Here is a 25,494-nt window from a genome sequence, read left to right as displayed (position 1 = left end):
CCCCTCATAGCAAAAGAGGAGAAGCAATAAGTGACCTGTGTCTAATTTGTCGGTGGCTTAGGAGAGGCCATCCACGGGCGTAGCTTGGGCAGTGGTCTCAGCGTTTGGTGCGCAGCTCTTGGACAGGAGAGATGGTGTCTGAGGCGATGTCATCTAGTGGTGAACTCCTGGACCACAGCAGTGGCATCTGGGATGTGGGACTGGTGCGTCCTTCGTAAGTGGATACCCACTCAGGTTGATAGGGCTCACGTTTTTCTGACTTTATGGTATAAGAAGAATAAGCCGCCTGTGGAATTTGAAGGCAATGTTGGGCCTGGGAGCTTTACTTTGCAAGCTTAAGTCAAGAAGCTTTGTGGGTACACAGCTCGCAAAAGGGATGCTGGCATCCATGATACTGCCATAATTGGGCCAAAGTACCAGAACCCAGTTGGCACATTTAAACTCCCATATAGGGCTGGCCAAATCTAAAAACTCCCAACAGTCCTAGGTTTTCCCCAGATGGGGGATGAAGGGAATTCTGCAACAAATAGGTTTTAAATCTTATGGCCTCATTTAGGTGCATGTTATTAACAGTCAAGTTGTTTATTTAAATATCCACGGCTGAGGTAGTTAGAGATCTAGAATTAAACTGCAGGCAGGTCCTCCAACTAAGCCAATTATTATGGGCCTTTTGCTTTATGAGTTGGTTTGATTGTTGGCAGGCAAGCTGGCAGGACCTTTGGGCTGCAGAGCCTGCATTATTCACACTTGATGGTATGCAGGCCTCAACATTTGCTGTGTTTGGTTGAAACAGTGACTTGCTTGGAGGGTTTGGGCCTCCAGACTGCAAACCAACAAAAGCACACAGACCAAAAGTAACAAAACAAATAGCCAATGGAATGGGGCACAGCTGCACTTGGCAGGCTTTTGTTGCCTGATATGATTTTGATTTCATCATTATGGGATATGGTGATTTTATTATTCTCTCTGAATGTAATTTTCATTCACTAAGTGGGATTTTCTATTTCCCTTCTTGGTAGTCCACACTGTCTATGGAAATGACCCTGGACAACTCATTTTTATTTCCTTGAGGGGATTGGAGTGAGAGCTCAGAAGAATTACCCACCCCTTTATTATCTGCATATTGAAGAAGATTTCAGGTAGTGGAAGTTCGAGCTCAAAAGGGTCCCCTGTCCGATGGGCAGGTGCCTAGCCTGACAGATAATCCACAGTTAATGGGTCCAAAAGGACTATGCATCCTTGATCTAGCTTCCGACCCTTACGCGGTGGGGGGCAGGATTGAAAATCCATAAAGATACAGGGAGACATTATTAAAAGGGCCTCATATATAATGAGTCTTCATATACATAGAGGAAAGACATAGCCTCTAAAGATAGGAACAAGCATTGGAAAGTTGTTTTAAGTTGCTATAAGGTGTAAGTTACCCAAGGAGACTTAAGAGAGATTAAGGCCTGGGGCAAGATAGAGACCCATTTAGGCATCTATTTGCAGACTAGAGTAAAATTGCGTTATTTGAAGAGACCATTATGTCTCTCATTAAACTGGCTGTCCCTCCCTTTTCCCCTCCCTTCTTCCCTCCTTCTCTGCTTTCCTTCCTTCCTTTGACACTGCATATACTGGGGGGAGGTCCTTTATTCTGCTAATATTGTTTTCCTCCAGAGAGCCTTAAATCAGTATTGTTAGGGTTAGGGACCTCTCTCGTGGCAATGGTTGTCTGGTTTAAGGACGCTTGGCTTAAGTTAGGTTTAAACTAATCCCTTTGCTGTGCTGCAGAAATACCATGGTATTTTTGAAAGATGGAAACTACTGTGCTACAGATCTGCCTTTTGCTTCATTGGGGAAGCCACAGCTTTCACTTTATATCTCTGCCTGATGACTCATAGTGCCAACCTTTTAGGTGGTTATGGGAAAAGGAAGGGAAAGGGCATGGTCTACTCCTAGGTGGGTGTCTTTCCAAAGGATCTGGGTTGGGACTTAGCACCAAAGGAATCTCTCTCCTTGGTACAACGCAGTGAGCCCTTTGTCCAAAGTATCAGTCCCTTGGCATGTGTTATGTGGTGACAGCTACTAAGGCGCCAGCCAATGTCTAGGGGTCTTGAGTTATTGGATAACTTTAACAAGTATTCTGGGTGGGAAGGTGCAAAGATGAGATATTTCTCCCCCTCTTCTCTCCTGATTGCTTTAAGATTTTCTATTTATCACTGGTTTTTAGCAATTTGATTATGATGTGTGTTGGTGTGTGTATTTCCTATTTGTGATTTGTTGAGCTTTGTGGCTCTGTAACTTTTTTAAAAAATCAAATAAGAAAATTTTGGCCATCTTTTTTGTTTTTTCTACACTCTGTACTGTTATTCTAAGACTTCATTTACATGTATTTTCTAAGATGATGTTGCTTCAGGGGTCACTGAACTTGTTTATTTTTTTATTCATTTAATCTTCTTGCTTTTGTTTACCAGTCTTTTCATCTGCAATGTCTAATCCACTGTTAATCTTATCCTGTGAAAATTTTATTTCACATATTTTTTTAAATCTCTAAATGCTTTATTTGGTTTTTTAAGAATATTTTTGATTTCTCTCTTCATTATGTTCATGTTTGCCTTTAAATACATAAATATACAATAGTATTTTAGGTCCTTGTCTGCTAATTTAAAATCTCTTACAATCCCTTTCATTTGAGGTTTCTTCCTGGTTAGGGATCACATTTTCTTGGTTTCTGGCAAGTCTAATAATTTTTGACTGGATGCTGAATATTATGAATGCTGTATTGTTGAATGTATGGATTTTGTTGTCTTCCTTCAAGGAATATAAGGCATTTAAGTTATTTGTTCATCAGTTTGATAAATATGAGCTTTGTTTTCAGGATCTGTTCATTCAAGGGGTAGTTTAATCATAATACTGTGGGGTGCTTTCTTTGTGGTCAACAATGTATGCCCTAGTTGATCACTCAGAACTCTCTGCTTTGGCTGGTTGAAGCTTGAACTTATTGCCCTGCATACCTCTGGGAACTGTTCAGTTTAAAACTATCTTTTTTTTTTTTTTTTTTTTAAAACTATCTTTTTTTTTTAACCCAACCTAATGAGTTTCAGTTTTTTACTCAGCCTAATGTCTATTTAGGTCTTCTGCCCATTTTTTGATTGGGTTGTTTGTTTTTTTGATATTGAGCTGCATGAGCTGCTTGTATATTTTGGAGATTAATCCTTTGTCAGTTGCTTCATTTGCAAGTATTTCCTCCCATTCTGAGGGTTGTCTTTTCAATCTTGTTTGTGGTTTCTTTTGCTGTGAAAAAGCGTTTAAGTTTAATTAGGGCCCAATTGTTTATTTTTGTTAATATATCATTATTAGTGTATAGAAACACAACAGATTTCTGTATATTAATCTTGTATCCTGCTACCTTGCTGAAATTTTTTATTCTAATAGTTTTTGTGTGGAGACTTCAGGGTTTTCTATATAAAGTATCATGTCATCTGCAAATAGTAATGGTTTTACTTCTTTCCTTCCAATTTGGATACTTTTAATTTCTTTTTATTGTCTTATTTTTGTAGCTAGGACTTCCAATACTATGTTGAATAGAAGTGGTGACAGTGGGCATCCTTGTCTTGTTCCTGAATTTAGTAGGAAGGCTTTCAGCTTTTCACTGTTGAGTATTATGTTGGCTGTGGGTTTGTTGTAAGTGGCCTTTATTATGTTGAGATATGTTCACTCTATACACACTTTAGTGAGAGTTTTTGATCATAAATGGATGTTGAATTTTGTCAAATGCTTTTTCTGCATCTATTGAGACGATCATGCAGATTTGTCTTTTTGTTAATGTGATGTTAACATTAATGTCAATGAACATATGTTGATTGATTTACGTATCTTGAACCATTCTTGCGACCCTGGAATGAATCCAACTTGATCATGGTGTATTATCCTTTTTATGTATTGTTGGATTTGGTTTGCTAATATTTCATTGAGAATTTTTGCAACTATATTCATGACAGATATTGGCCTGTAATTTCTTTTGTGGTGTCTTTGTCTGGTTTTGTTATCAGAGTAATGGTGGCCTTGCAGAATGAATTTGGTAGTGTTTCCTCCTCTTCAGTTTTTTGGAATTGTCTGAGAACGACAGGTGTAAGTTCTTCTTTATATGTTTGGTAGAATTCCCCAGGAAAGCCATCTGGTCGTAGACTTTTGTTTGCAGGGAGTTTTAAAATTACAGATTCTATTTTTTTTTTAATTATTATTATTTTTTTGGCTGCATGCGGGCTTTCTCTAGTTGCAGCGTGAGGGGGCTACTCTGTTGCAGTGCACAGGCTTCTCATCGCGGTGGCTTCTCTTGTTGGGGAGCACGGGCTCTAGGCATGCGGGCTTCAGTAGTTGTGGCATGCGGGCTCAGTAGTTGTGGTGCACGGGCTTAGTTGCTCTGCGGCATGTGGGATCTTCCCGGACCAGGGCTCAAACCTGTGTCCCCCTGCACTGGCAGGTCGATTCTTAACCACTGTGCCACCAGGGAAGTCCTCGTTTCAGCTTTATAGACACACATAAGGTCAAAGTGAAAGGATGGATGATGATATTTCAAGCAAATTGAAATGAAAAGACGCAGGTTTAGTCATAGTTATATCAGACAAAAGAAGACTGCAAGTCATAAAGAGTAAGAAAAGACAAAGAAAGTAATTAAATAATGATAAAGGGTCAATACATTAAGGAGATACAACAACTGTAAATATTTACACTCCCAACACCCTGGCACCGAACTATATTAAGCAATTAATAATAGATTTAAGGGAGAAAGAGACAACAATACAATAATTGTTAGGGACTTCAAAACCCCACTATCAGCAAGGGATACATTTTCCAGACAGAAAACCCACAAGGAAACATTGGAATTGAACCACATGTTAGAACAAATGAGCTTAATAGACAGAACATTCCACCAAACAGGAGCAGAACACATTCTTCTCAAGTGCACATGAAACATTCTCCAGGAGAGGTCACATGATTAGCCACAAATCTTAGTAAATTTAAGGAGCTTGAAATCATACCAACTATCTTCTCTGAACACAATGGTAAAAAAAATAGAAATCAACAATAAGAGGAAAGTGAGAAGATGTACAAATATGTAGAAACTAAACAACACACTTCATTTGATCAAAGAAGAAAAAGGGAAGTTAAAATTTATCTCAAAACAAATGAAAATGAAAACACAACATATCAAATATTGTGGAATGCAGCAAAAGCAGTTCTGAGAGGAAAGTTTATAGCAATAAACACATTTGTTAAGAAATTAGATCTCAAATAATATAACTTTACACCTCAAGGAACTAGAAAAAGAACAAATTAAGCTCAAAATCAGCAGAAGGAAGGAAATAGTAAGGGTCAGAGGAGACATAAATGAAATAGAGACCATAAAAACAATAGAAAAATCAACAAAACTAAGAGCTGGGTCTTTGAAAAGGTAAACAAGATTGATGAACATTTAGTTAGGCTAAGAAGAAAAGAGATGACTCAAATAAAATTAGAAATGAAATGGTGAGAAATTGAAAATGTTTCTCTTAAGGTCAGGAATAAGGCAAGGATGCCCAGTCTCACCACACCTATTAAATAGAGCTCTGGAAGTCCTAGCTAGAGCAATTAGTCAAGATAAAGAAATAAAAGGCATACAAATCAGAAAGAAAGAAGTGAAACTGTCATTATTTGCTGATGATATTATCCTATATATAGAAAGTCCCAAAGAATTGGTCAACAAACTTGGAATTAGTCAACAATTTCAGTAAAGTGGCAGGATACAAAATCAACAGACAGTGTAGCGTTGGCGGTACAGTGGTGAGCATAGCTGCCTTCCAAAATCAACATACGAAATCACTGAAGTATCTGAAAAAGAAATGAAACCATCCCATTCACATAGCATCAAAAATAATAAAATACTGAGGAATAAATTTAAGTAAATGAAAGATCTGTATAATAAAAACTACAAAACTTTACTGAAAGAAATTGAATACACAAACAAATGGCATGATACCCCATACTTATGGATCGGAAGAATTAATATTGTTAAAATGGACATACTACCCAAAGCCATTCAGAGATTCAATGCATTACCCATCAATATGCTAAAGACATTCTTCACAGAAATAGACGAAACAATCCTAAATTTGTGTTGAACCATAAAAGACCCTGAATAGTCAAAGCAATCCAGAGACAAAAGAACAAAGCTGGACGTATTACACTTCCAGATTTCAAACTATATTACAAAGCCAAAATAATCAAAACAGTATGATACTGGCACAAAAATAGACACGTCGACCAATGGAACAGAATAGAGAGTCCAGAATTAATCCCCAACATATACAATCAACTAATATTCAACAAGGGAGCCAAGAATACTCAAAGGGAAAGGACAGTCTCTTCCACAAATGGTGCTGGGAAAACTGGAAAAATGCATGCAGAAAAATGAAACTGGACCCCTATATTTCAGGCCACTCAGAAAAATTCACTCAACATGAATTTTTTGAATTTTTAAAACCTGATACCATAAAACTCCTAGAAGAAAACATGTGGAAGAATCTCATCGATATTGATCTTGGCAATAATTTTGGGGGTATGATGCCAAAGCACAAACAAAAAGAGAAAAAAAATCAACAAATGGGACTATATCAAACTCAAAAGCTGCACAGCAAAAGAAACAATTAACAAAATGAAAAGACAATGTAAAGAATGGGAGAAAATTTTTGCAAACCATGTATTGGATAAGGGGTTAATATCCAATATAGACAAATAACTTGGTCACTCAGCAACAAAAAGCCCAAACAATCCAAATAAAAAATGGGCTGAACTAGACATTTATCAAAGAGGATATCAAAATGGCCAACAGACACAGGAAGAGGTGTTCAACATCACTAATCGTCAGGGAAGTGCAAATCAAAACCACACTGAGATATCATCACACACCTGTTAGAATGGCTATCACCAACAAGATAAGAGACAACAGGTGCTTGTAAGGATGTGATGTAAAGGGTACCCTTATACATGGGAATGTAAACTGGTCCAACCAATATGGAAAACAATATGGAGGTTCCTAAAAAATTAAGAATAGATCTACCATAGGATCCAGCAATTCTATTTTTGGGTATATACCCCCCAAAAATGAAAACAGGATGCAGACGAAATATATGTACTCCCATGTTTATCGTGGCTTTATTCACAATAGCCAAGATATGGAAATGGCCCAAATACCCATCAACCGATAAATGGATAAAAAAGATATGTACACATTAACAACAGAATATAACTCAGCCATAAGAAAGGAAGATATTCTCTCATTTGCAACATCATGGATGGACCTTGAGCAAATTATGCTGAGATAAGTCAGACAGAGAAAGATAAGAACTGTACAATATCACTTACATGTGGAATCTGAAAAAGTTAAAACTGTAAAAGACAGTAAAATGGTGGTTACTAGGGGACGGTGATGGGTGGGGAATAAGAGTGATGGTGCTTAATGGTATAGACTTGTAACAAGTAGTAAATAAGCCATAGAGATCTAATGCACAGTGTAATAAATATAGACAATAATATTGCACTATAATTATGTAATATAAGCATATTATGAGCAATCAGCAATCATATTAAATATATAAATGTATCAAAGTAACATGCTGTGTACCTTAAACTTACACAGTGTTACACATCAAATTTATTCAATTAAAAAGAAAAATTAACTTGAAATGGATCATAGACCTAACTGTAAGGAGTAAAACAATGACACATCTAGAAGAGGAGCAAATCTTTAGTGATCCCAGGCTTAAAATTTTGATTGGATACCAGAAATGTAGATGAAAAATATCAGAAATATAAGAAGTGGTTTAAAAAGGAAGGAGGTCATTGGAACATATTAGGTATGCAAATTTGTGAATGCTTCCATAATTGTGAAGTAAAGAGATGGACTATAGAGTATTAGGTTCAGTTTTAAATTTCAAGTTGCCACTAGCACTGACTTTTTGTAAGCTGCTTAATCTTTCAAGTTTCTGTTTCCTTAACTGTGATAGTATCAATCTCTTAAAATTTTTGTGAGGATTAAGTAAGGATAAGAATATAAACAGCTCAATGTCTGATACATGATAATATTCCAATAAATAGGGAGTACTGCTGATATAATACTTATTAGTAACCAGTTAGTTCCATATTTTAAGGACTAGGACATTCAGTGGAATGCCAGGGTTCAAAGGCTACTATATTTAAAGTATCACCACTTCTTTATAGTGATTTATTTAGTAAAGTTGGCAGCCCAAAGAAAAGTCCTCAAAAGGATGAAGAATCCTTTAAATGCTATCACCTTTTGCCTGAGTTGATTGAAGGGTAGCAGAATATGCCACCCCAAAATATGCCTCTTTGCAATAAGAATTATTTGGAGAAATAGCAGATACAGAAGCTCTGAAAACAGAGTTGCTTCTTTGTAATGGAAATTTATACTTATAAAGGAAATCTTCCTTTACCAGAAAGAGGAGGACTAAATCACAAGAGAATCTAATCAATGGAGAAGGCACCAATTTAAAGACTTTAATCTGCATAACAAACCTTACTCTCCACACACTTTCTTTTGTCTTTAACTGAAATGGTATTTAAGCCAGAATTCTAAGCTACCTCTGTGAGATACTAATTTTTCCCTATCTCCCATGTAAACATATTATAAATTTGTTTTTCTCTTATTAATCTGTCTTCTGTACAAGGCCCCAGCCAAGAACTTAGAAGGGTAGTAGAAGGAAAATTATTCTTTACTCCCCTACATGACCCTGACATCGTTGAAGGTGCTGACTTCAGCCTGGCTGACTTTCTTGGTCCTATGCTCTTGACTTCTACTGCACTTAATTTAAAAATTTAATGCCATAGCTTTAAAGATAGATCATTGACTGTCCAAATATGGTCCTTCCTATTAAGTCTAACTTCCTGAATCTTCCTTGATAAATGAGTAAACTAATGAATCTCCAGGGAGAACATGTCACTATTTCCAAAGTCTTATCTGGAATTTATGATTATATTATTTTATGTATTCTGAAGTTTTGTTTGTTCCATGTTTTTCACTCTGGGCCATTCTGAGTCCAGGTTGATCTCAGTTCTTATGGTAGGATCAGCATTATAATTGGGAGAGAATCAAAAAATGTTTACTTTTATAAGGATTAAGGGGCCTTCCTAATTTAAAGAGGTGTTTTTTCACGTTTAAAGTTCTTGGCTGGTAAGAAAAAAGTTATCCCTCGTCTGTTATCCACAATCTGCTATAATTTATTGGGTGTTTATAATGTATTTGACAATTTAAGTACATTAATCTTTATAACAATTTTAAGAGAGAGAAATTATTCTGTTTTACAGTTGAGAAAAGAGGCTGTGCAGAATTAACTGGCTTTAAGACTAGTGAGTACAAAGGAGGCTAATAGGCCTGATTTTGAAGATTTCTGCAGGGTTTGAAACAGATGTGTCTTAAAAAGTCAAGAGTCAGAATTTGAACACAGACCTGACCTAGATTTATCTGTCCCCTTCCAGATATATTTGTGAGCACAGTCTCTGGAGTCAGATTGCTTGGCTTCAAATCTCAGCTCCAACAAATTAATAGGTATGTACTTCATAGGATAATATAAAGTGAGGAAAGAGACCCTGTAAAAAGGGTATGAGATGGGGAAAGAACAAGGCTGCTTACTTTAGTTTTGTTGAGGCTGCTGTTTCCCAAGCAGCCTAGGAGGATACAGGATGATACCCACGGAAAATCAGGGGAGTCAGAAGGTAGGGGGAAACAGATTAAGGATTTTGGTTCCTTCTATCTATATAACTTTTATGCTAAAGGGGAAAACTGATTAAATAACTCAACTTATTTAAAGGACAGGCAAGCAATATAACTTACCACATAATATAGGTATTTAAAAAAATTCCTCTAAGTAGATATTAGGTTCATTTAAAGTGCCAATGATCATGTAATATTGCCAAGAAAATCAAGATGAATAAAACATGATCCCTGTTCTTAAAAGGCTCATAGTCTAGCTTAAGTGCTATAAATGAGAAGTCGTCAAAACACTGTGTGGAATGATTAATTCTGCCTAGAAGGCTGGGGAGTCTAAGAAAGCTTTCACAGGGACTTCCCTGGTGGTCCAGTGGGTAGGACTCTGCACTCCCAGTGCAGGGGGTCCAGGTTCAATCCCTGGTCGTGGAACTAGATCCCACATGCACGCCGCAACTAAGAAGTCCGCATGCTGCAACTAAGACCTGGTGCAGCCTAAATAAATAAACAAATACTTTAAAAAGAAAGAAAGAAAGCTTTCACAGAGAAATGCCAGACATCGGCTGACAAAAACTTTGTTGGACAAAAAAACTGTTGGACAAAAAACTTTATATTAGGATTGGCATGGTGTAAAGAGAAAATATTCCCTCCTCAGTTCTTGCTAACTTAGTCCTCCAAGAGAATAGAAGTATCAGATATAACAAATCTACCACTGGGATCAGGTAGTTAACTATTATATAATTTAGAGTTAATTGTGTCTTTGTTCAGTGTCTCTTGAGGGAAAAGCACTGTCTTTATCAAGAGTTGGTCCAAGTATGATAAGAGTTAATCCTAAGTAAATGTGAATTAATGTCAATTCCCCATTTCCCCACTCTTAACATTTGTAAGAAGTAGTTTAATGAGATTAATATATATAGCAGAAAGACTTTTTGGTCTAAATATCAAAGTTTATTGAAATAAAATATAATCTATAATAAAAAATACTAAGGGTGTTACCACTGGTTACAGATTTAAGTATATTAACAAAAATCCAACATTTTAATTCAAGAATGATGCTATCCTTGTGGTACAATAACAAACATGAAATTAAACGTTGAATAATACTGAATAATTCTTTCAGAAATATTTTATATTTTCCCATCTGTGTTCAATATGCCTTTTTTAGGAGTATCCTCCAAAAGTGAAACTTATGAAACTTAAGACTTACTTTTTAAAATCAAATGGTTTTAGCATAATTAGCATATCAAACAATAACTTTCTTTCATAGAAATTCAGTTCAAACCTAAGCTGGGTAGATGCTTTTAAGTGTCTTTATTCAAAAAATGTATTTAAATGCTCTTTTCTATCAATCTCTAGGGTTGCTATCATTCTACAACTAGAATTAAAGCTGGTCATAAAGCAAAACAGATGAATTATTTCAGAAGTAGAAAGGGCATTAAGATAGTAAAGAAAAGGAGAAAAAAAAAATAGGCACTCATACACAATCTATATATTTAAACTCTTTGAGAACTCTATTTCAATTGGCCATTCTTGGCCTGGCATAGAGATCTATCATAGCAACCTCCTGACCCAAATAGCTGGGCAATAAAGTGGAAGAAGAAAATTTGTTTCTTCTTGTTGTATTTCAAGATCACTTTCTCTGCAGTCATTATACCATTTCACTTGCTACTCCTCCAAATATGTGCCACAAGCCAATTATTCTGCACAATTCAAGGAAAAAAGACTCACATGCACTAACTTTAGGAAATGACTTTCAGGGTACCTCTGAAGTTTCACAAGTGAAGATTATCCCTTTTGCTGATTGTTGGGTAGCAATCATACATCAATCTCCGATCATATTGTCCTACTTGTGATATGTGGATGTGTGAAAACAATAGTTGTTATTTTACTGAGAAGATAGCATTTTAACAAAAACTACTGGAAGCTTTTCAAATCCTCATCTTTAAAAATCTGAAAAGCTTTAGGATATCCTCTATACCCTGGAAAAAAATGGTTATTTCATACAACCATGGTGTAAAAAACAACAAAAACTGACAAAATTGAGAGACATACAGGACAGATTAAATGCCAGTCTTAGTCTTAAAACACATTCATGAGTTAGAACTGCTCTTCAGGGTATTTCAGTTATAATGCTCATTTGGACAGGTCACTGATTTGGGAACTTAAATGGGTATTTCAGTTTACTGAATTCCTATTAAAGTTGTGACTACTAGAGCCAAATAAGCCAGGATCACCTTCAGAAGAATTTTGCTTTGTCCACCCTCTAATCTAGGAGGCACCCCTGCCTCTCAAGATAGGATATTACAGTGAGGATAGATATAAGGTTTGTAAAGTTAATGGTGACAAATTATTAAGTGATTTGAAGGAATTCTTAGAATTAATATCAGATGAAGTAGAGACATTATAGAATAATACTACAACTTTTTGTTCTTTAAATCTGTGGTTTAAAGCTTAGATTTTATATGTTTCTGCCATGGTATTTCAACACCTTATCTGGGATAGTACCATGACCTAAAAAATATCTATTATAAGCAGACAAATCTAAATCTCATCCTTTCTCAGCTCAACAGGATAAAGCTAAACTTGAGGCAATAGCTGAAGACTTTTACCCTGTTTCTTGAGTTGAATTTTTTTGAGATCAGAAAAGTGAAATTAGAAACTAGAATTCTTCATGTAAAAACATATATGTGTATTGCAATTTATTAAACTCTAATTTCTAATGGCAGAAACAATGGGATTAAGTAAGACATGCATGAGTTAAAATTTAGACAGATCTTCAAAATCAGTTAAACTTATCAGGGTCCTGCAATTTGTTCCTTAGACTGCATTATCTCTATATTGCAGTATATTTTGTTCAAGAAGCCTTCAATTATAATTTTAGTTTTAAAGTGTCACTAGAGAAGAGTAACCACAATTTTTTTATGTTTTCCCAAGAGCTTTAGAAGTGTTGGACATCAGTCAAAAAGGACACTCAATTACTAGAGGACCTAAGAACTCTGTTTCTGGTTAGTTATTTTACTTTTTTTTTTTGCAGTATGCGGGCCTCTCACTGTTGTGGCCTCTCCCGTTGCGGAGCACAGGCTCCGGACACACAGGCTCAGCGGCCATGGCTCACAGGCCCAGCCGCTCCGCGGCATGTGGGATCTTCCCAGACCGGGGCAAGAACCCATGTCCCCTGCATCGGCAGGCGGACTCTCAACCACTGTGCCACCAGGGAAGCCCGTTATTTTACTATTTTCGGTCACTTTCTAAAAGAAATTTAATTGTATATTATCAAATAACATTTTACACTTAAAAAACATAAATAATTTAAATAGCCCTAAAAAGGACAGTACTTAAGAGATCTAAATGAATTCCATCCATGCAAAAATGTTTACATATATGTATTAGTAACCTGATCCCATTGTACTTTGTTCCATGAAGAGGCAAAGAGAATCTAAATATTTAGAAATATGAAAGATATCAGAAAAAATAGATTTTTAATGCTTTTATACTCCCAAAATACTCTTGGTTTTGATCCTATAGCCCACAGAACACAAAAGCAACTGTAAAATACTACATGTGGGGAAGAGGGAATTCCCTGGCAGGGGGCACGGGTTTGATCCCTGGAGAGGGAACTAACATCCCACATGCTGTGCAGCGTAGCAAAAAAAAAAAAAAAAATGGGGGAAGAGATGATGCCATGCTCAAAGACAAGATAATTCTACAAATTTTGACAGCATTAAAAAAAACAAAAAACTGGCTTTAGAAATATTGTCATTGGGGGAAAAATTCTACACATTCAAGAACAAAAGATGTGTGTAATATTTATGATTATTTCAATAATACCCTGTGCTTATACTATGCCCTTTATTCCAAGGTGCAAAGCACTAAAAATGAGCATCCTTTAGATATTTAGAGTAAATTGAGGCATGGTAAATTTGCCGAAGGCAAGATAAAAGCCAGGTTTTTAGACAAAATGATTCAGAATTTCACATTTCCCATACCTTAAAATACAAACTATATGCCATCTTTAATGCCTCCATCTTATTTTATCAAACATTAGTAAATTTATTATTATAGTTTAAGTTGTATGCCCAAATATTCTGTGATAGGTAAAAGCCATAAGCTTTCCATCATGTTTTACAATCAATTTGCTTTTTGCTTTTTTTAAAAAAAAAATTTAAATAAATGAGATTGTTTTAGGACAGTTCTAGAAATTCTTGCCTTGATTTTTCTCCAGCAGAATTTTACAAATATCTGCTTTATATGCCAACATTAATATGATAGTTCTTTCCTTAAATATATATTTTACTTCTAGTCCTCTTTCCTCTCAAGATCTTCTGTCTCTTTGTGAACTGAGTTGGTGATTCATTAAAAACAAAATGTTAAGCTTTTGTGAAAGTACAAAATGGTTAATGTTGGGTTCAGTCAACTAATCTCTGATAGTAACTTGCTTAATTAAGCTAAGATCAAGAAGTATAAGGAAGAATTCAAAACATAATTAGTCAAATACTAGAAATTTTAGACAAATAATATATACATATATTCCAAAGACTAATCTTAACCTTAAATCTATGTCTCATTCAACTACTAACTTGACATTTTGAAACATGAAATAAGTTACTTTAACTACGCACATTGAAACAGCATATTATAGGAAGCAGCCAATTCCAATTTTAGCTGCCTTAAACAGCTTGGTGATGATGATTCTTAAATCTGAGACTCCTTTGAGAATCTATTAGAAGTCATGGATCCTTGCTTCAGAAACACACACATACACACACACACGATGTATTTTTTAGTGTTGATAACATAAATCACAGCGTTGTTGATTCAATGGGATTAACATGAAGAAAATTTTCATACTGTTAACAAAGACTGGTCACTAACCTTAAGGAAAAGTCTTTGAAGTATGAGACAGTTCAATGACCATATCCATTCATTCATCTGCTTCTTTTGCTAGCTCTGGTTGCAGAAGAGGTGACTGGTTGATGCAAATGTGTCTCTAATCTAGCCTATAAATCTTAAAAACAAAAATGTTTAAGTTCTAATTTCTACTAGCAGTGCACATGTAACAGTTTTCAAGCATTATAAAATACTGTGAAGGAAAGACTTTAATATACCACTATCAAATTCCAGTGCACCTAAACCAACAATGAAATGTCTGAATATGTAATTTGTTGACTTGAGCAAAATAAAGACATAATAGCTCTAAATTCTTTATAACTTTCAAGGATGGGAAACCAGTATCTCTCAGAAGTTTTTTTTTTTTTAATAGAATTGAACATTTAATTTTCCCCCACAGTATTCAAAGTAAACATTTTATCATTATTACTCTTGGTATATCAAACTGAATTCCAGGAATGTAAGAAAGCCTGACTGGGAAATATTACATAGAAAAAGGTTGAATTAACAAACACATAACATTTCTTAGTTATTTCTTATAAGTATACGTTGACATTTACTTATCTGATAGCAGCACTGCTGGTTTTGAGTGAATTTTTTTTTCTTCTAATGGGACTGCAGAATGGCAGTGTTATCTTTGGAACAAATTAAGACAGTAACAATTAACAGAAGAATACATTCTACACATATACTTTGCAAGGGCAATAAATAGTTAAGTATATAATTATGGGAAAATATGTCTCAAATATGTTTTTTAAAATTTCTAAGGATTTATTGTTTTGCTTCTTAATAAAATATAATGCACTGTCACTACTATCTGTTCTGGGAAAAACAAACACTGAGGTTTGAGTTTCCTCCTTTAACCAACAGAGTGATATCAAGAATAAACTTGGCCTAAAAATCAACTTGTTTGAGCCAATAGAGAATTCTGTAGTACATTTGATTACTTTAGCAATATACACATATTCTGGGTTATTATTAAGAGACTAACCAAATATTTTGTATGAAAGTTTTATACCCCAAACAGGTTCTCTGATGATTTATGCTAGCATATGAAATTTGAAGGAATAACAAATGGTATAACATAAACAGACATGCAATATAGAAGGATGTAAAAGATACAGCTTGACCCTGGATATTTCCCTTAGAATAATTTCTTCCATAAATAAGACTTTACTTTTTACATATAGATTTATCTTATATCTGGTCCTGGATCACGGAGAATGTTAAGGACATAGCTTAAGAAATCAAGACCACATTTTTTGTGTAGTCTTTTGTCACCCCAGACCACAAAAAGCATTCTCCAAGTGGATGCTCAGGTTAGATTAAGATGCTCTTGAACAAACAAATTTACTGAGGCTTAGAATGTAAATCACGTAACTACTTGCAGCAGCAACAGTCTTTTCAAAAATGACTAAAACAAACTTTTAAATATAAAGCATATAAAAAGGACTATTAAGGAAAGTTTTCCAAACTATAGAAATACAGGAAAATATGTGTTGCCTCATAATAAAGTTCAATAAATATTCTTTCTGAATCCTAGAAACACTATAAGATGTTATAGGTTTATTTGGTTCTCATAAGTTAGAATAATCTGATTGCTTCTACATAAATTCCTCCAGATTCTTATCCTCAAACAGATTTTTACTAATGTTTTTCCACTAGACTGAGAGAGTATCTAACATCATTTCAAAAATGTGCTTTTTTGTTGGTTTTAATAAGTATACTTAATTTTCTAAAAAATAAACATTTAAAATTTAAGGTTCAAGGTAATTTTAGAAAAAGGTAGACACTGAACTATCTCCTTTTCTATTTCTACATCTCCATATTTACAAGGCCTAGCATCCACATGGTTTCCTCTTTATACTCACTTATCACACTATCAATAAATAGTAACTGTGGTCCAAGTAACCTTTATTAAAGATTTCAAAATTCCTCAAATTTTATAACACTACAAAGTTATTAAGATTTGATTTTGATGAGTATTGGTGTTATGTAATTTTTTTTTATTGGAAAAGAAATACAAATCTTTTTTTTCTATCTAAATTAAATCCAAGCTCCATTATCAGTTCTCAAGATATATCTAAAATGTACATTCCTAAAGAAACGTAAAGCTGTTCAAGGGCTGAACTAGTCCAATATATAATTGAGGGTTATTTATTCTTGTTATTTGTGTCTTTTCTTTTCTTTTTAAATCTATATTAAACCCCTGGTTTCTCATGGATTAGATCATAATTTAACATTGTAAAAATTAATTTCAGAAATTATTGTGCTAATATTTAGATTTGAGGAAGGAAACAATGAATACTATTCATTGTTAGAATAGAAGATGAAATAGCTTACTAACTGATATGAGTTATGAATGTCACTATGACACAAATTTGCTGTGATTTGCTTATTTGGCTACAAGTGCATTATTTTTCATGAATGACAACACACAGCATTTTCAACTTGTAACATGAAACTCCAGCTCATGAAGAGTGTACTGTGTGACTTGAAAAAGTCTGATTGTAACTAAGTAACAACCTTTCCCCTGAAAAACATGAACAAAATCCATTGGGAAATCAGGCACAGACGGTATTTATCGGTTTTTCTTCCTTTCCTCCTATGGTTTTGTTTCTGAAGACATACAGATGGTTCCAACATGACCCACACTTGTTACAAAATGACACAGCTATTTTTTTCCTTTTCTTTTTCTTTATCTTTTTCTCGAGGTTCCTTTCGTTTACGTTCACTATTCCCAGATTGTCTGCCACTCGATGGAGAGGCTTGTGCTGGCTGGCTTTGCTTTAAGAAAAATAAACAGGAAAAAATTACCACAATTTTTCCAAGATGCTTAAGCATAGTTATCTAGAAAGAAAAACTACAGGAGTGAAATGAATTATTAGTGGAAAAAGGCTATTGGTGTATAGACTTGTTATGTGATATGGTATCTGAATAACTGCCTCTATCATTCAGAATAGATATAATTAATGTATCCATTATTCTAAGTAAATGGAACTTCAAACAATAAATAACATATAGCATTATATTGCCTGAAGACTCAAATTCAAGATAACTTATGTTAAAGTTTAGGAAATGTTAAAGAAAGTGACACCTTTTGGCAAGCTACAATAGTTTTCCAAGATCTCATTAAATACTATAAGAAACAGATTTTAAAAGGAGGGAAAAAAACCCCTGAGGACTCAGAGTGTGAAATGTGTATTCTGTGCAATGAGAGAACTTTTTTAGAGAAAAGCTAATCATAACATGGTAGGTTTTAAATTTTAAGCTTGGAGTAGTCAATATTTCTAGAAATAGAAATGTTATACCTATTTTAATAGAGACCTCTATATTTAAAGTTTCATCAGATCTTAAAGGGCATCAAGCTTTCTTGAATACCCAAATCAAAGGAATAGTTCTAGCATGGTACAAACATAAAAGAAGGGGAATATTTTTTTCATTTAATGAAATGAGATTTAAGAAATAGAAACCCCCTTAGTTACATTTTCAGTGCTTAAAACATTTAGCTGGGGAAAGTGGAAAGGTGCTAACCTTTGTTGAATACTTAGCACATGTCAAACATTGGATTAAATGCTAACATTATTTATTCTTAACCACAAACCTAAGGGTTAAGTATTATCTTCTTTTTTCCAGATAGGGAAAATGAAGCTAAGAGACGTAGAGGACTTTGTCCATGTTGCACCTAGTAAGGGGAGACAGAAGCAGAAAATGCAAATCCACATTTATCTGGCTCCAAAGTCTACATTCTTTCCAGCAGTACCTCATACTGCCTTCTAATTGATAGGAAAGATTTGTTCATATTGGTTTATATTGTTTGAAGGCTATTAAGAACTTAATAAATTTGGAAAATCTTCCCATCAGAACCTCAGAAGAAGTAAAATTAACTAAATTAGAAATATATTAAGATAATCACAAACTTAGAACAATGTCATAAAATCCATGGATGCTAAAAATGCTAACAGAGTCAATACCTAACTTAAAAGTTTTTATCTCAGCACAAATTTCTTTATTGCTAAAGTGATCATTATATTTAAGGATCAGAACACTAGTTTTTACCTGGGCCTGTGTAGAAGCAGAAGCAGCAGCTGCTGCTGCTTGTTCCTGTTCCTGGTAATATTGAGAAGCTCGTCTATCCTCTTCTTCTTGGAGTTTCTTTGCTAGTTCCAAATCACTGATTCCTTCAGGTATTTGTTCCCAATTGATCTCTTGGCTCTGCTGTTCTTGTTGTAGAGATAATGCCATAAGATAGTCCTAAGAAATTAAATGATAACCATTTTTAGCTATGAGATTTTATCCAAGAACTAACGTGTGTGAAATATAGGGGTTATATCTACAAACCTATCAGAGTGGCTTTTAAAAAACATACCAGAGGGTAAATGTAAAAATAGAAGTTTTCTATATATTTGTTTGGGAGGTATGAAATTATTTCAGTGATGTTGCCATTGTTATAAATATTTTAAATATTCATTTGAAATTCCTTCTAGAAGCAGTATATAAGGCATTCAGAAAAGCTTAAAAAAAAAACCACATGTCTGTAGAAAATTGTTACAAAGTAAAAAAGCATAAATAAGAAAGTTAAGATTACCATAATATCATTACACAGAGCCAACTACTGTTAACAATTAATATATAATTGTTATATATTAATCATTTTTTTCTATATTCACATACAAACACAAACACATCTCCCAACCCCTGAAACTATCATAATCTGCTTTCTTTTCCATTTAATGTTATAAAAGTCTTCTGTTTAAAAAAAGGTTATAAGAACTTCCCAAGATTATTTATTAAATATTCTCCCAAAAGATGATTTTTAAAGCCAACATAGCTGTCCATCATACAATCATATTCAGTTACTTAACTATGCCTTTCTCCTCCCACACACACCCCCAGATTATTTCCTATGAGAGAAAGTGATGCATCTTTGGTCAAAAGTTATATTATCTAACAAAACATCCACTTTTATTAAGAATTAGTGCTGAATGAAACTTGACTACTCTTGTGCACCTCCCCCAATCTACCCTCAAAATAAGAGAATTTTAAATAACCACAGAGGATATGTAAAAGGTTGTTGCCTGTGAAGACCTTGTACTATCTAGCATGATTATCTTACTGACATCAAGAATTTGTCCTTCAAAGTTTTCTCAATTCTTCAAACTCTGCTCTTTGCTAAGTCCCTTCATTGCTACTTTTAAAGACAATATCATACATGTATTCTCAACACCTTACGGCTAGATTACTGTGGCAATCTATTGCTTTACTTCATTCCTGTGCCAATATTTTTTACACACAGTAGTTAGAAAAATCCTGTATATTTCTCTTAAGTAACACTTAAAAAGCCATGCTCCTGTATATCTTCTGAAGGAAAATGAGTATGTTGATTATTATGGCTGTTTGTCAAAGGAAGGCCAAGAGTCCTAGAAAGATTAGTATTTGTTTGAATCAAGTATTCTTTCATCCATTCATAGCTTGCTATTCAAATTACCATTATAGAACTTAACATATGATATTAGTTGGTCAAATACCTGCCTCCCCAACTAGACTGAAGAATCTTTGAGGACAGGACTGAATGATTTATCTTTGTGTCCCCAGGATGCAGTTATAGTGCTCAGTACAACTGCTCAATGAATAATGGTTAAATGAACACAGTCTCTATGCACTTAAATTGTTATCAGCAAAACATGTGCCAACTGTTTAACATAAACATATTTCTGCCTCAGTTGAGGAAAATGTCACATCACTGTTATACTTCTAGTAATAAACACACTTGTGGCTCTAAGCCTACCAACCAATAGCAGGCAAAAATCTCATCTGTTTCAGTTCCAAATAAGAATTCGCTCAGTAGTGCAGCTCCTGCTGTAAGTGTCTGTTCCTCCTTACCTTGGACTCTAAGGCTTAGAACACCCCCCTACTCTTTATCCAGTGTATGCTATCTTCAAGATTCCCTCTTTTCTACTTTTTCTGACTAACCAAAATAGATCTCAAATATGTACTTGTCTCTTCATCTCTACCACCAAGGCTAAGCCATCATCACCTCTTGCTTGGACTGCTAGTCTGCTTACAACCGTGTCCTTCCTATGCATTTGCCACATAGCAGGTTTTTAAAAAGGTAAAGTAGTGCTCGCTTCAGCAGCATAAATACTAAAATTGGAACAATACAGAGAAGATTAGCACAGCTCCTATGCAAGGATGACACTCAAATTTGTGAAGCATTCCATATTTTTTTACAGAAGTAGAAACATACTGTTATACACATGAAACATATAATGTTATAAACTAATGTTACCTCAATTTAAAAAAAAGGTAAAGTAGATCATGTCACTTCCATGTTTAATACTTCGCATACCTTCCCTACTACAATTAGAATAAAATTTAAACTCTTTACCATGACCTTCACAGTTCAATATAATCTGGTCTTCTGAACCAAAGTGTACAATTAATGTACATGTAGAATAATCACTTACCTATTTAGGAAGTGTCAGGAAAATTTCACAAGTATATTAATGAACAACTTTTAGTTCAAAAATTTGGATAACTAAATTCACATTTGAAAGGAATGAGCACTTTAAACAATATGAAGAAGATAAAACAACAAATTTACCTGATCTATCTGATCTTGTTGTCCTCTGTATACAGTTTCCGGATCAGAAGGAGGCCGCAGATGAAATTCTGAGTCACAGAAATTTCCATCACCATCGACATTGTGTAGGCTTTCCCAAACAACTTTTTCTTCAGTGAGAAACCCCTGGTCTGTTACCAACAAATACAGCAGACCCTTAATAAGAAATAAGAAAAAGGACTGTTAAGTTGATCAAAGCTAGTTAATATTTAAGAGAAACTGTATAATCTTTTTAAAACATATAATTATTCCTACTAGTTAGGTCTGCACAACCTACTAAATAGTTGACCAAGTAGATATCTTATTTGCTCACTGAATTATATCCACTTGGCTTTGAATATAGTTTATAGAAGGTACACTACAGTATGATGAGAAATAGGAGTTCTTGGCATGTTCAACTAATTCATAACTTATAAATAGCCCTTGGGGTTTTTTAATCTCCTTTCACAAAATAGAAAAATACTATACAAGTTCCTAAAAAATACATCAGATAACAAATAAGATATAGTCACAATAAAATTATATCATATTGCCTGTTTTTTAAAAAAATTAAGCACATATGACTAATCCATTTCATACCAATTTTTCCTTCTCTGCACCATTAGCTGCTCTTAATTTATACACCGACAGTACTTTTTACTTTTTCTATAGTAGCATTAAATCACACTGTACAATGATTATGTTTTCTTCCTCGTTCCCCAGACTGTATTTTTTAATCTATCTCTGGGCCTAGTGTAGGCTGTATCATAAAGTTGAAGCCTAATATTTATTGAATTAATCAATGAAGTCATAATGTATTTACAGTCATTACCATAGAATTTAGCATTGATCTCTAATTGCTCATATGCATTAGTTTTAACTCCAATCATATGTAAAGTGTCCCTAGTATACCATATAACATTTGTAAGCCATTTTTATTTCAGATTTGCCAAGGACAACTTTCATTTACTTGTTCAGAGTTCCCACTGGTTAATATAGTGTTTATTATTGCACAAGAATCATACTTTTCAAGTTCTCACTTATACACAATCTTAATAATTAATAATAAGAAATTCCTTTAAAGAATTTGGTGGTGAGGGTAGAGAATTACTGAATAAATTCTGAAGCTTTAAAAAAAACTAAGTAGTTGTTATTTTTGAACATTTACTATGTGTCCAGCACTATGGGACACAGCTCCTCCTGAAGTACAGTCTTTCCTGTTGTCTAGTAGCAGTTACATTCAAGAATCAGCTGTAGGTACTGATTAATTTACAAGGTCACTGAAATTACTATTGCAACATGAAAAGGATTCATAAAGAAACACATTTTGGTATAAAGTTTAAAGACATTGTTTTAAGAAAAAATTAAGTCCAGGCTCATGTTTTGTTTTGTTTTTTAAATCAGGTATGTTCCAATTTATCAAATATTGAATGCCTACCATATGCTTAGCACTATGCTAAGTGCTTGAGGATTTATATCATGGGTAGTAATGATCCCACCTTACTCTGATATTAGTGCCCCTTTTATGTGACTTCATAGAATCCTGGACTTAACAGTATTATAGCACTTTATACATTGAATTGCAGTTGTCTGTTTACTTAATCATCTCTCTTAATACATTTTAAGCTCCTTGAGGACCAGAGTCATGTTTTATTCACCCATGCAGTGTCATTACCTAACATTTTATTTTTTATTTTTTTTTTGCGGTACGCGGGCCTCTCACCATTGTGGCCTCTCCCTTTGTGGAGCACAGGCTCCGGACACTCAGGCTCAGCGGCCATGGCTCACGGGCCCAGCCGCTCCGTGGCATGTGGGATCCTCCCGGACCGGGGCACGAACCCGTGTCCCCTGCATCGGCAGGTGGACTCTCAACCACTGCCCACCAGGGAGGCCCCTTAACATATTTTTAATACCCAGTTAGGGTCTACCTTGTTCTGGGATAATTTAAGAGAAAAACTAATTTTCCACTGAATAGATCTGACCCTTCTCTTTATACTTATCACAATGCATTTCAACATATTATATAATATGTAAGTTTTACAGTTTATTTTGTATAGATCATATATTAGATTGGCTGTTTGTTGGGAAGGAACTATAATCTTATCAATAATTTTCCTCCAAATGACACTTTAGGATAGGTAAATTCTGGGAGCGTTTCTATTGAAAGCTACTATCATCCATAGCACATGAATATTTAAAAGTTTTAACTAAAAGTATCCATTTCTTGGTATAGGTGACCTGTCTTCTCATGGACCATCAGCCTCAATTTCTTCCTCTTTTAGATCTTGACATTTATCAAAAAAAGTCTGTAACTGGTCCACTGTCAACAATGCTGGTTATTACTTAAAATAACAAAGCATGTGTCAGTATAGTACTGAATACTTTAGGCCCATTTGTTCCTGAGAGTCTACAATTAAATCACCATCAAGAATATTTCTTGGGGGCTTCCCTGGTGGTGCAGTGGTTGAGAGTCAGCCTGCTGATGCAGGGGACATGGGTTCGTGCCCCAGTCCGGGAAGATCCCACATGCCGCGGAGTGGCTGGGCCCGTGAGCCATGGCCGCTGAGCCTGCGCGTCCAGAGCCTGTGTTCCGCAACGGGAGAGGCTACGACAGTGAGAGGCCCACGTACCACAACAACAACAACAACAAAATATATATATATATTCCTTGCTTTTGTATCCCAGCACTTTTGTTAATATTATCTAACCAAAGCTTTCTTTTCTAAGCCTTAAATCTTCTGCCTAATCTGACTCACCAGTCTCTAAAATATTAATTTCACAAAAAAATACAGAATGCATATATTAAATTAAATTGTTTATTAACGTATAAAATGTACGTTTATTATTACATAAAAACAAATGACATTAGATAATTTTTAAAATTTTTTTTAAATGGGCAATTAAATCACAAAAGAAGACTGAACGAAAACCTGTTCTACCTAAAATACTCTGATAATTCTATATAGAGTATATACGTTACTTTTATTAACAATACACATAATACTATCACATTTTGTAAATTGGTAAAATAGAAGAAAACCTGATAATGTAATACAAAAATAAAGTAATTCCAGGCTTTAAAATACAGAGCAAAGCACTGCCTGAATGTTTCTGGTTAACTAGCTTGGATTTGAATTATTTAAAGTCTTTGGACCTTAGTTTTCTTTTCTTATAAAGTGATATAGAATCAGTGAGATGAGAGGATTTCTAAGGAATTTTATAAATTGAAAGATGAACTTTACTCCTACTTAACAAACATCAATCTCACCTACAAGTAACTTTCTTACCCACCCAGAGAGGCAGAGCTGTTGAGAGTGTGAAGTTAAAAGTCAGACTGGAGCTGTTTACAAGCTGTGTGGTCTTGAGCAAGTTACTCAGGGCTTTAAGCCTGTTCTCTCAGATGTAAAGTGGGAAGTTGTGAAAATTAAATGAGATAATGAACGTAAAATGCTTAGTATAATGCAGGGCACGTGAACAGCCCCTAAATCTATCTGGGTTTCTTTATCTATCTCCTTTTCCTGCCTCTTATTTAAAAGGAAAAGCTGGATCTCTCTGCCTGTACTGTTGGAATCACTTTTCTGTTACCACATTTCTTTCCCCTTCCTGCCTCTAAAAAATTTTTTTAAAAGAAAGTGACAATTTGGAAATTCCCTGGTGGTCCATTGGTTAGTACTCCACGCTTCCATTGCAGGGGCCATGGGTTTGATCCCTGGTCGGGGAACTAAGATCCTACAAGGTGTGTGGCACGGCCCAAAAAAAAAAAAAAAGTGACAATTTTTGATGTATTAACTACCTTTTAAAAATATCTAAATTAGGTGAATTTTTACTTAAGTGTAGCCTTCTGTGGAAAAAAAAATTCCCACCATAGTCTTAGTTGAAGAGAAAAGTGAATGGACAAACTTATTTTATTTCTTTAATATGGCTTTAGTACTTATCTTGAACTGTATCTCCTAAACTACTCTCACTTCTAATCCTTAAATGTAAAGTAAAAAAGCAAACTAATAAAAGCTAACCTTAAAAAACACCTTGGTTTCGAATATACTCCAGAGAGTTGTCAATAATTTAAAAACAAGAGGTAGAGGAAACAGTCAAGACATGGATATAAAAGTTGATATGGGAAAGGGATGATCAAGGGGGAGTCACGATGGGGAAAGAACTAGGCAGATGTCGTTATTTAACCAAAGATCTAGAAGCTAGGTGATATAGACAGAGGCCAAGGAATCAGTAGTTTATTTTACTCAAGAGCAAGCAGGGGGGCTTC

At 34.7% G+C, this 25,494-nt stretch overlaps 1 protein-coding gene and 1 non-coding gene across 7 annotated transcripts in view; one reads left to right on the top strand and one right to left on the bottom strand.

Moving 5' to 3' along the window:
• MINDY2 (MINDY lysine 48 deubiquitinase 2) overlaps nt 1-25,494 on the bottom strand; it is a 116,020-nt gene that overhangs the window by 27,360 nt on the left and 63,166 nt on the right. For 2 of the 6 annotated variants that reach the window (XM_060150913.1, XM_060150919.1), the window contains exons 7-9: nt 21,237-21,410; nt 18,692-18,886; nt 14,618-17,419 (exon numbers count right to left, since the gene is read on the bottom strand). In XM_060150913.1, the coding sequence (XP_060006896.1) occupies nt 17,291-17,419; nt 18,692-18,886; nt 21,237-21,410 (498 nt within the window). In that variant the 3' untranslated portion in view covers nt 14,618-17,290. Of the gene's footprint in view, nt 1-5,401; nt 5,854-14,617; nt 17,420-18,691; nt 18,887-21,236; nt 21,411-25,494 lie in introns of those variants that run through there. The other 4 variants (XM_060150947.1, XM_060150928.1, XM_060150939.1 and 1 more) reach the window with 4 other exon arrangements.
• On the top strand, nt 20,753-20,859 carry LOC132504500 (U6 spliceosomal RNA). The gene has a single exon (XR_009534917.1). It is a non-coding gene; the product is annotated as a U6 spliceosomal RNA (small nuclear RNA).

This window comes from Lagenorhynchus albirostris, chromosome 1, assembly GCF_949774975.1.
Source record: "Lagenorhynchus albirostris chromosome 1, mLagAlb1.1, whole genome shotgun sequence".
NCBI classification, from domain to species: domain Eukaryota; kingdom Metazoa; phylum Chordata; class Mammalia; order Artiodactyla; family Delphinidae; genus Lagenorhynchus; species Lagenorhynchus albirostris.
The sequence above is the reverse complement of the archived record's forward strand: the minus strand, read 5'-3'. Positions and strand labels throughout refer to the sequence as shown.